Source organism: Chlorocebus sabaeus, chromosome 1 (assembly GCF_047675955.1).
Source record: "Chlorocebus sabaeus isolate Y175 chromosome 1, mChlSab1.0.hap1, whole genome shotgun sequence".
NCBI classification, from domain to species: Eukaryota; Metazoa; Chordata; class Mammalia; order Primates; family Cercopithecidae; genus Chlorocebus; species Chlorocebus sabaeus.
The window spans coordinates 58,797,969-58,810,034 of NC_132904.1; the positions used below are offsets into that span (position 1 = coordinate 58,797,969).

At 41.6% G+C, this 12,066-nt stretch overlaps 1 protein-coding gene across 1 annotated transcript; it reads left to right on the forward strand.

The window, feature by feature from the left end:
• Positions 1-10,851: 10,851 nt before the first annotated feature.
• OR52B2 (olfactory receptor family 52 subfamily B member 2) lies at positions 10,852-11,809 on the forward strand. Its single transcript, XM_008009048.3, is given in 2 exon segments — positions 10,852-11,771; positions 11,773-11,809. Coding segments are annotated over 2 exon segments (957 nt in total).
• The last annotated feature ends 257 nt before the right edge of the window (positions 11,810-12,066 follow it).

Sequence of the window (12,066 nt, forward strand, 5' to 3'; positions counted from 1 at the left end):
TGCAAGTAGCTCATGTAAGTGGGATTGTATGATTCCAATTGTCTTTTTGTGACTGGCTACTCTCAATGTCTTCAATGTCTTCAAGGCTCATCCATATTGTTGCATATGTCAGAATTTCTGTCCCTTTTAAAGCTGAATAATATTCCATTGCAGGTATATATCATATTTTGCTTACCTATTCATCTGTTGATGGACATAGTTGCCTCTGTGTTTTAGCGATTATGAAAAATGCTGCTGTGAACATGGTTGTACAATTATCTTTTCAGGACTTGCTTTTCAATTCTTTTGAATATATCCCCAGAAGTAGAATTGCTAAATCATATGGTAATTGTATTTTTAAGTTTTTGAGGAACCACTATTCTGTTTCCCACAGTGATTGTATCATTTTACATTCCCATCAACAGTGCACTGGGCTCCAGTGTCTGCACATCCTGGCAAAAACTTATTTTCTGTTATAAAATTTAAATTTTAGATTTTTTATGGTAGCCATCCTAATGGGTGTGAGGTGATATCACATTGTGATTTTGATTTGCACTTCCCTGATAATTAGTGACATTGAGCATCTTTTTATGTGCTTATAAATTTTGCTTTGAATGGTGCAAAACTTTTAATCAATCTTCCATTTATTCTGCTTTTTCTTGAACTTATCTTCAGTGATTGACCCTGTAGGGTTGCTTCAAAATTACTCCTCCAAAATTAGACCTTCTGAGGAGTTAATGAGTGTTTTCAGACTGAGTCAGAATACTTTGACATGTTCACTTGAGGGCTTTTGTCTTTTCTCCTTATCAGCTACTTAGTCTTTCTAGGCCTCCATTTTCTCATCTGCAAAATGGATATATAAAAATAGTGCCTTTTCTCATTGGGTTGTTCTGATAATTAAATGAGATAATTTATGTTAGAAATTTAATGTAGTGACAGGGATGTAGTAATCGATCAACAAATGTTAACTGTTAAATGTTATTTTATTGTTGAGATCTCTGTCACTGCTCTATGCTGTGTCTTCTAATACTTTATGTGCTTTCTGTCTGGAGCTACTAATTATCCCTAGAGTTATTGTTCCCTATTGGCACTAGGGGAAATGTTTTTATGTCTCCTTTTGTTCATTGACCCCATGCTCAATGATCCCAGGGGTAACTCTGACACCTGCCTCCAGAAGAAGGAAGCAAGTAGCTTCTCAGTCTGCAGATATAAGGGTCCTGTACAGGGTAGGAACAGTGACACCTCCTCACGCCAACACGAACAGTCTCCAGCTTTCTCTTTTCTTTTCATTCTTCTTTCCTCAGAATAAGCAAAGTGATATTTTTTTTCAGCTCTTCCCTACCATTTTCTCAATCCTTCAGCTGATACTGTGATATAGTAGGTGAGTTTAAGAGCATTGGTGGTGGCAGAGGGAGGGATTGGCAGGTGTGTGTTTGTGTGTGTGTGTGTGTGAGAGAGAGAGAGAGAGAGAGAGAGTGTTTGTGTATTTAGGAGTATCTGTAAAGGACAAAGGCTGAAGTTGTGAAGAAAGAAATGGGTATGTGGGAGAAAGATAAGGGGTCAGTGAGACAAAGGATGAGAGAGGGATCGCAGCATGACAGAGCATAGAGTAGGGAGTGTGGGCATTGGGAGATACATCAGTGGGTTTAGGTGGTAGACACTGATGAGAGATAGGAATAGGAACGCAGAGAGGGCCCAGGAAAAGCACCAGGAGCATGTGAGAAAGAGAAAACTTCCTGTTTAAGGGTTTGAGGGCAGTTTTTAGAGCCATCAGAATCAGGCTATACCAGGGAAGGGTATATTAGTGGGTGCTATTCATGAAAATGGCTAGGGTTTTGATCAACACCTTGTTTTGGGGAAACAAGGAAAGCTACTGGAGAAAGATTAATTCACTAATTCCATGGCTTATTTTTTTTTTTTCAAATATTTCCTAAGAACCTACAATGTGTCAGGCTCTGTATTTAGTGCTATGGGCTCCTCAGTCTCAAAGTCTTAAGGAAACTTTCTTTGGTAATCTGGGTGTCACATGTGTCTAAACCTGAAAAATCTTCTTTCTTCTGTTTTTTGTCCTGCATCTTGTAGGACAGATATGATATAGACACTGGGAAGGAAGAGGTGACACTTTGGAGCTGGGGTTCTCCACATTTTTGCTACTACATCACAACAACATAGAAGATATTTACACATGATACATCACCATATGCTTACTCAAATTTTGACAAAATACCCAAAATGTTTATAGATAGTAAAACAAATGGATAGGTGGGAATTTTTCTTAAGATGTTTATTCATTACAAAAGTAAATCATGCTGGTTGCCAGAGGCTTGAGGTTCAGGGGTGATTAAAGAGATGCTGGTCAAATGAAAAAACAATGCAATTAGGAGGAATACGTTTAAAAAGTCTACTGAACATCATGCTGACTATAGTTAATAACAATATATTATATACTTGAAAATTGCTAAGAGAGTTGATTTTGTTTTAACAACAAAAAGTAAATATGTGAGGTAATAAGCATGAATTAGCCTGATTTAGCCATTCCACAATGTATTCATTTATCAAAATATCATGTTGTACAACATAAATGTATTCCATTTTTATTTGTCAGCTAAAAAATAAATAATTGAAAAACCATGAGTTACTATTAAGGGTTGTCTGAATTAAGGGAATTTCAGTGCCTCTACAGCATGGATAGCACTGGCTTTAGATTATGAAAACATCTTCTTACATGCTGGCTTTAAGTGCATGTGGGCAAGAGTGAGCTTATTAAAGGCATAAATCTGAATTTTCCCTAATATATTAGAAGGGTAAATAATTCATAAATTTTGGGACCTTATATGTTATTAGAAACAAATTTCTTATGACACATATAACAAAGCCTGTGAGATATTGTGCTGCAAACAGAGAGTAGTCTTATAAGCAAAGGGCAGTGAGGTAGTGAGGTTTGCAGCTGTTTTATCCATTAGGGACATGGCTTTAGTGTACAGAGACAGTGCATTTTGAAGAACCTGAGACTGGTGAAAAATGCTTGACATCTAAAATGCACATAACAAAGAAAATGGCAAAGTGAAACTGATACTTGTATAAATAAATATCTAGATAATACAACTAGGCAAAAAAGTAACTCAACTTCTATATAGTTACCTAAAGGTTATATCACATGTAGTTTGTGAGCACATTTTCATACATTGTTATGATGGTAGGAGAGTCTTCTGAATTGAGATTGCATAAACACATAAAAGACCTTTATATAACCCCCTAAAGAGGAAATGGTTATTACCAAAAAATAGAGCTGGTTAGGAAGTCTGGTCAGGAGCTGCAGAGAAGTGGCTCCATTTCCCCTTTAAAGTGTGGACCAAATCTCCTCTATGATTCCCATCTCCAAATCTCCTAAATTCTACAGTTGAAGCTGATTCCCATTATTCTATGATGTTCCTGAGGCTTCTGTAAATGATGGAGATAATTTCTCTTTATGTTGAGACAGGTGGGTGTTTTTCAGAGCATTTGAAGGAAAACTTCCAGGTAGTTCTCACCCAAGCTAAGTCCATCACTACTGGACATGCCTGGTGTACCACCCAAAGCCATTGGGCCTGGTTTTTGAGACACCAGGTTCATCTGAGATCTGGTCTCAGGCTATTTTCTTTTCATTGGGCACTTCCTTCATTCCTTTTCCTCATCTTTCTTCCTGGGAAAGGAGTTTCCCTTGGTCATATTTGGATGAAGAATAACACTTTCATGTTGCTAAATATTCATTAAGGTGTTTTGCCTACTGGAAAAAATACAACAGAATGATGGCCAAACGCATGTAATAATAATAATAATAATGATAATGATGTAAACAAGAATAATAACCTACTTTTCTGAGAACTTAATACAAACTTATTTAAGCCTCACAATGACCACATGAAGTTTTTTTGTTATCCACATCTTACAAATAAAAAAACTGAGGCATGCAGAAGTAAAATGACTTGTCCAAGAGGGGCGGAGCAAGATGGCCAAATAGGAACAGCTCCAGTCTCCAGCTCCCAGCGCGAGCGACACAGAAGACAGGTGATTTCTGCATTATCAACTGAGGTACTGGGTTCATCTCACTGAGGAGTGCCCGACATTCGGTGCTGGTCAGCTGTTGCAGCCGGACCAGCGAAAGCTGAAGCAGGGCGAGGCATCGCCTCACCTGGGAAGCGCAAGGGGGAAGGGAATCCCTTTTCCTAGCCAGGGGAACAGAGACCCACAACACCTGGAAAATCTGGTAACTCCCACCCCAATACTGCGCTTTAAGCAAACGGGCACTCCAGGAGATTATATCCCACACCTGGCCGGGAGGGTCCCATGCCCACGGAGCCTTCCTCATTGCTAGCACAGCAGTCTGTGATCTAACTGCAAGCCAGCAGCGAGGCTGGGGGAGGGGCGCCCGCCATTGCTGAGGCTTAAGTAGATAAACAAAGCCCTGGGAAGCTGGAACTGGGTGGAGCTCACAGCAGCTCAAGGAGGCCTGCCAGTCTCTGTAGACTCCACCTCTGGGGACAGGGCACAGCTAAACAACAACAACAACAACAACAACAACAACAAAAAGCAGCAGAAACCTCTGCAGACGCAAGCAACTCTGTCTGACAGCTTTGCAGAGAGCGGTGGATCTCCCAACACGGAGGTTGAGATCTGAGAATGGACAGACTGCCTGCTCAAGTGGGTCCCTGACCCCTGAGTAGCCTAACTGGGAGACATCCTCCACTAGGGGCAGACTGACACCCCACACCTCACATGGTGGAGTACACCCCTGAGAGGAAGCTTCCAAAGCAAGAATCAGACAGGTACACTCGCTGTTCAGCAGTATTCTATCTTCTGCAGCCTCTGCTGCTAACACCCAGGCAAACAGGGTCTGGAGTGGACCTCAAGCAATCTCCAACAGACCTACAGCTGGGAGCCCTGACTGTTAGAGGGAAAACTAACAAACAGGAAGGACACCCACACCAAAACCCCATCAGTATGTCACCATCATCAAAGACCAGAGGCAGATAAAACCACAAAGATGGGGAAAAAGCAGGGCAGAAAAGCTGGAAATTCAAAAAATAAGAGCACATCTCCCCCTCCAAAGGAACGCAGCTCATCGCCAGCAATGGATCAAAGCTGGACAGAGAATGACTTTGACAAGATGAGAGAAGAAGGCTTCAGTCTATCAAACTTCTCAGAGCTAAAGGAGGAATTACGTACCCAGCGCAAAGAAACTAAAAAGCTTGAAAAAAGAGTGGAAGAATTAATAACCAGAATAATTAATGCAGAGAAGGCCATAAACGAATGGACAGAGATGAAAACCATGACACGAGAAATAAGTGACAAATGCACAAGCTTCAGTAACCGACTCGATCAACTGGAAGAAAGAGTATCAGCGGTTGAGGATCAAATGATTGAAATGAAGTGAGAAGAGAAATCTAAAGAAAAAAGAAGAAAAAGAAATGAACAAAGCCTGCAAGAAGTATGGGATTATGTAAAAAGACCAAATCTACGTCTGATTGGGGTGCCTGAAAGTGAGGGGGAAAATGGAACCAAGTTGGAAAACACTCTTCAGGATATCATCCAGGAGAACTTCCCCAACCTAGTAGGGCAGGCCAACATTCAAATTCAGGAAATACAGAGAATGCCACAAAGATACTCCTCGAGAAGAGCAACTTCAAGACACATAATTGCCAGATTCACCAAAGTTGGAGAATGGCTTGAACTCAGGAGGCAGAGGTTGCATGGAGCCAAGATCGTGCCACTGTAGTCCTACAGCCTGGGCAAAAGGGCAAGACTCCCTCTCAGAAAGAAAGAAAGAAGGAAGGAAGGAAGGAAGGAAAGAAGGAAGGAAGGAAGGAAGGAAGGAAGGAAGGAAGGAAGGAAGGAAGGAAGGAAGGAAGAGAAAGAGCAGTTTCAACACAGTGATAGGACAAGATTTGAGATGTATGGCCATAGGTTTTAAAGATGAGGAAGTGAAGGCAATATGCAAGAATGTCTCTTACAAGAGGTTGGGTCAGTGAAACGTAGACCTTAGGGATACAGGAGAGAGTCTAAGAGGTGCCATGGAAAGACCTAAGATGTACATGGAATTGAGGTATTTTTTGAAACTGGCAGTCCTTGAAATCTTTGTATACTGAGGAGCATGATTCGAGAGAGAGGAAAAGACTGTTAATATAAGAAAGGGAATATAATCACATCAGCTCTTTTATTTTGAACACACACATACATTAGTTACAACACTATTGATACATTAGTAAACAATTTAAGCCTAACTGAATTTTACATTTGCTTATGTTCAATTTCATCCACTAGAAATACTGACTGAATGCAGTGTCAAAAGACAAAATTACAACAAATTTAGGTTAAAAATACAATGGGCTTTGATTTATTATTCTAGAATCAGGTAGCATTTCATTGTATAAAACAGAATGAGGGTTCTGATTAGCTCAGCAGAGGAGGTTGACTTTTTAGGCAGAAAAGAGCTGAAGAAAGTAGAAACAGAGAACAAGAAGCAGGTTGGACGTTTCAAAGTTTCTTTCACTATGGAATTAAAACAGAGTAGACATATCCTTTGCCCATTTTTTGATGGGGTTGTTTGTTTTTTTCTTGTAAATTTGTTTGAGTTCTTTGTAGGTTCTGGATATTAGCCCTTTGTCTGATGAGTAGATTGCAAAAATTTTCTCCCATTCTGTAGGTTGCCTGTGCACTCTGATGGTAGTTTCTTTTGCTGTGCAGTAGCTCTTTAGTTTAATTAGATCCCATTTGTCAATTTTGGCTTTTGTTGCCATTGCTTTTGGTGTTTTAGACATGAAGTCCTTGCCCATGCCTATGTCCTGAATGGTATTACCTAGGTTTTCTTCTAGGGTTGTTATGGTATTAGGTCTAAAATTTAAGTCTCTAATCCATCTTAAATTAATTTTCGTATAAGGAGTAAGGAAAGGATCCAGTTTCAGCTTTCTACTTATGGCTAGCCAATTTTCCCAGCACCATTTATTAAATAGGAACTCCTTTCCCCATCTCTTGTTTTTCTCAGGTTTGTCAAAGATCAGATGGCTGTAGATGTGTGGTATTATTTCTGAGGACTCTAGAGGACATTCATACAGCCAACAGACACATGAAAAAATGTTCATCATCACTGGCCATCAGAGAAATGCAAATCAAAACCACAATGAGATACCATCTCACACCAGTTAGAATGGCAATCATTAAAAAGTCAGGAAACAACAGGTGCTGGAGAGGATGTGGAGAAATAGGAACACTTTTACACTGTTGGTGGGATTGTAAACTAGTTCAACCATTATGGAAAACAGTATGGCGATTCCTCAAGGATCTAGAACTAGATGTACCATATGACCCAGCCATCCCATTACTGGGTATATACCCAAAGGATTATAAATTATGCTGCTATAAAGACACATGCACACGTATGTTTATTGTGGCACTATTCACAATAGCAAAGACTTGGAATCAACCCAAATGTCCATCAGTGACAGACTGGATTAAGAAAATGTGGCACATATACACCATGGAATACTATGCAGCCATAAAAAAGGATGAGTTTGTGTCCTTTGTAGGGACATGGATGCAGCTGGAAACCATCATTCTCAGCAAACTATTGCAAGAACAGAAAACCAAACACCACATGTTCTCACTCATAGGTGGGAACTGAACAGTGAGATCACTTGGACTCGGGAAGGGGAACATCACACACCGGGGCCTATCACGGGGAGGGGGGAGGGGGGAGGGATTGCATTGGGAGTTATACCTGATATAAATGACGAGTTGATGGGTGCTGACAAGTTGATGGGTGCAGCCACCAACATGGCACAAGTATACATACGTAACAAACCTGCACGTTATGCACATGTACCCTAGAACTTAAAGTATAATTTAAAAAAAAGTAAATAAATAAATAAATAAACTTGTGGTCTATTAGAGGACCACACAGCCTATAGCACACTGCAAATAAAAATGTACCCATAAATCCTAAAAAAAAAAAAAAAAGAAAAAAAAGAAAAAAAGTGACTTGTCCAAGATCTAGTCAGTTAGGGAAGAACTGGGAAATGAATGCAGAGACTCCGGCTCCAGAACTTAATATCTACACCTTCTTTGTTGTGTTCTTTCCCAGCTAGCTTGGCTTCTTCCCCATCTCTACTATTCTGGCTCTTTTTTTCTCGCTCAGCTGGTAGTTCTCTTGGAAGCTCTGGGAGGTACTTCTGTGAGACATTGGATATTCCTCTTTCTGTCTGTGAGTTTCCTTTCTTCTCACCCTTAACTCTTTCCAAAATGAGGCTCGAACCCTCCAAAGGTGTTTGACAGAGAAGCAGCAGGGCTTTGCTGGAGCTCTAAGAAGCCACTGAATAAAATGAAAGTCCTTTCCACGGGCAGTAACCTCCTTTCCAGGACCTCATTAACAGCCATCTAGGCCTCATTGCCCCTCTCTCCACCCTGTGGTGATAAAACATCACAGAGTCATAAGCAGAGAGCAGAGCTGTTTTGATGAGGATGTATATCAGGTGTCTTACTGTTTTATTGAGAAGGAATATGTTAATAACTGGAGGGGTTGGGAAAGTTGTGAGAAAATAAATGTCCAATAAATTTCCTCCTAAGGAAAATGAATTTGTTTTTTTGGTGAGGCTTTTGCTTACATAAATTTGAGTTCAATACTTTAAAATAGAGCCAGAGCAATGCTGCTAATGACTTCTTCTATATGCTCATTTCAGCAAAGCTCAGGCTCTCTTTTAAGTAGAAGTTGAACATATATATATACACACACACATATGTATACATATATGTGTATATATAATATTTTATATATATATATATAAATTTTTTTTTTAAGAGACAGAGTCTTGCTCTGTCACCTAGGCTGGAGTGCAGTAGTGCCATCATAGCTCACTCACTGCAGCCCCAAACTCCTGGGCTCAAGAGATCTTCCTGCCTCCGCCTCCAAGTAGCTGGGACTACAGGTGTGTGCCACCGTGCTCGGCTAATTTTTAAATTGTTTTGTAGTGACAGGGTCTTGCTATGTTACCTAGGCAGGTCTTGAATACCTGGCTTCAAGCCATCCTCCCATCTTGGCCTCCCAAACTTCTGGGATTATAGGCATGAGACACTGTTCCTGGTCCAAATATTTAAAATATACTGGCTTGAATGATGTCAACTTATTAGCCTGCCTGTGGCCTTTACTTGTCTGAATCTGACTCTATTCCCTTCCTTGTACCCATCTGGAGTCCCATTGCTCCCTCCCCACAGCCCACAGTGCTCTGAGCAAGTTCATTTGCATAGAGGCAGAGGGATGGACTAATGAACTGAGGATTTTATTCCTTTGCATCTCTTCTTTGGGACCCTCTGAATACCATTATGAGAAGATCAATCTAGTGTTTATTTGGTACCTTTATACTTCTAATTCTGTCTTTACTGTCTCTATGGTCCCTTTTCTTCAGGTTCCCTTCTAGATTCTTAATCACACATTCTTTCCCTAGTCCTAATAGCTGACAGATAGTTCAGAACTTCAGAAGGAAACAAATATTACCTGAGTGGCAGGAAAGCCAAGAAGGGCTCTATACTTAATCCTTCTTGGCACCAGGGAAACATGGTTCTTTCTGAGGGTTGGGGAACAGTGGGGTGGGAAAAAGGGCAGTATTAGTGGAGTCATCAGGGGTTACAGGTGGGCAAAACATTGATTTCTTTTGCTCAGAATCATTTTCCTGGGGGGCTTCTGTAGATAAGGAAGCCCAGACAGGCCGGGCGCGGTGGCTCACGCCTGTAATCCCAGCACTTTGGGAGGCCGAGGCGGGCGGATCACAAGGTCAGGAGATCGAGACCATGGTGAAACCCCGTCTCTACTAAAAAATAGAAAAAAATAGCCAGGCGCAGTGGCGGGCGCCTGTAGTCCCAGCTACTCGGGAGGCTGAGGTAGGAGAATGGCGTGAACCCGGGAGGCGGAGCTTGCAGTGAGCCGAGATTGCGCCACTGCACTCCAGCCTGGGCGACAGAGCGAGACTCCGTCTCAAAAAAAAAAAAAAAAAAAAAAAAAGGAAGCCCAGACATAACTAGGAGGCTCCTGTATACAACTATTTGGGGAGGAGCATGAGAAGTCCATGAGGAGCTGGTGATGAAAATTGCCTGTCTCAGTTTCATTGGCTGCCCCATTGCTCACTGCGTTAGGGAAGATATGAATCTGGATCAGAGTGGAGAAATGTACCCCTCTAGGCTTCCTCTGGATTTCCCCTTGATACTCTACTTCCTTGCACCGGGGGCCACAAGTGCAAGTGTCCTGTGAAATGTTCAAGGCAATATCCAGATAAACTTAATAGGATTAAATATAACAAAGTTAAAATATTGTTTAGCTAATAGACTTTTAGGAAGGAGACATGTTGCTATGAACACAGACCATTACAAAGTGGTATGTCTTAAGGAGTTATTTTCAGGTTATTTTAAGGAGTTATTTTGGTGAACAAAAGTAGAAGGGGAGGGAAATTAAAGGTAAATGCAGAACAAAATCTTAGGGAAAGGGACAAGGACAACATAGGTAGGTGGAAAATGCTGCTTGTGTGAAAATAGTAGAATGAGGTCAGAAAGGGAGGGTGCAGCCAAACTCTGGGGCAGGGTGGTTGAAGGCAGGTGCTGCCATCTCTGTTCATACTTGAAGCATTATTGCCACAGAAGCTCTATCTGCAAAGGAAGGACCATGGGACAGAAGCCATTCCTACACCAAGTGAACATTCTCTGGGAGAACTTGCCCCTGGAGAGTCCAGCAATTTAGAAATCTATGCTGTCTTTTATGATATTTATATATATTCAGGAGTGCTTTCTGTTTCCTTCAATTTCAGGAGACTCATCAGCTTCTAAGTCATTATAGAGAGGACCATAAAGTGCATCATGAGTCACAGCAATGTTACCATCTTCTATCCTGCAGGTTTTGTCCTACTTGGCATCCCTGGGTTGGAGGCTTATCACATTTGGCTGTCAATACCTCTTTGCCTCATTTACATCACTGCAGCCCTGGGAAACAGCATCCTGATAGTGGTTATTGTCATGGAACATAACCTTCATGAGCCCATGTATTTCTTCCTCTCTGTGCTGGCCATCATGGACATCCTGCTGTCTACTACCACTGTGCCCAAGGCCCTAGCCATCTTTTGGCTCCATGCCCATAACATTGCTGTTGATGCCTGTGTCACCCAAGTCTTCTTTGTCCATATGATGTTTGTGGGAGAGTCAGCTATCCTGTTAGCCATGGCCTTTGACCCCTTTGTGGCCATTTGTGCCCCACTGAGATATACAGCAGTGCTAACTTGGCCTATTGTGGGAAGGATTGCTCTGGCCATCATCACCCAAAGCTTCTGCATCATCTTCCCAGTCATATTCTTGCTGAAGCGGCTGCCCTTCTGCCGAACCAACATTGTTCGTCATTCCTACTGTGAGCATATTGGAGTGGCTTGTTTAGCCTGTGCTGACATCACTGTTAACATCTGGTATGACTTCTCAGTGCCCATTGTCATGGTCATCTTGGGTGTGATCCTCATCGCTGTGTCTTACTCACTGATCCTCCGAGCAGTGTTTTGTTTGCTCTCCCAGGAGGCTCAGCACAAGGCCCTCAGCACTTGTGGCTCCCACCTCTGTGTCATCCTTATGTTTTATGTTCCATCCTTCTTTACCTTATTGACCCACCATTTTGGGTGTAATATTCCTCAACATGTCCATATCTTGCTGGCCAATCTCTATGTGATGGCGCCACCAATGCTGAACCCCATTGTCTATGGTGTGAAGACTAAGCAGATATGTGAGGGTGTAGCCCACCATCAAGACTTGGTGCTGTATCTCCCCTCTGGGCTGATGGATCCTCATGAATCTTGATGTCCAGCTCCCTCAAGGAAGCTAGATGTGAAATACAGAGATTTCCTACAGTGAGAAGACATTTCTTCCTCTTCTTTCTATTTTATCCTCCTCCCCCCACTTTTCTTTCTTTTCTCATATTTCTTCCTCCTTCTCTTGTTTGTTTTCTCTAATCTCTTTACACATTCCTCCCTACAACCCAGAAATAATAACTAAGTGTGTACGCCTCTGATATGAGGTTTTGGTACCCTCAGTAGA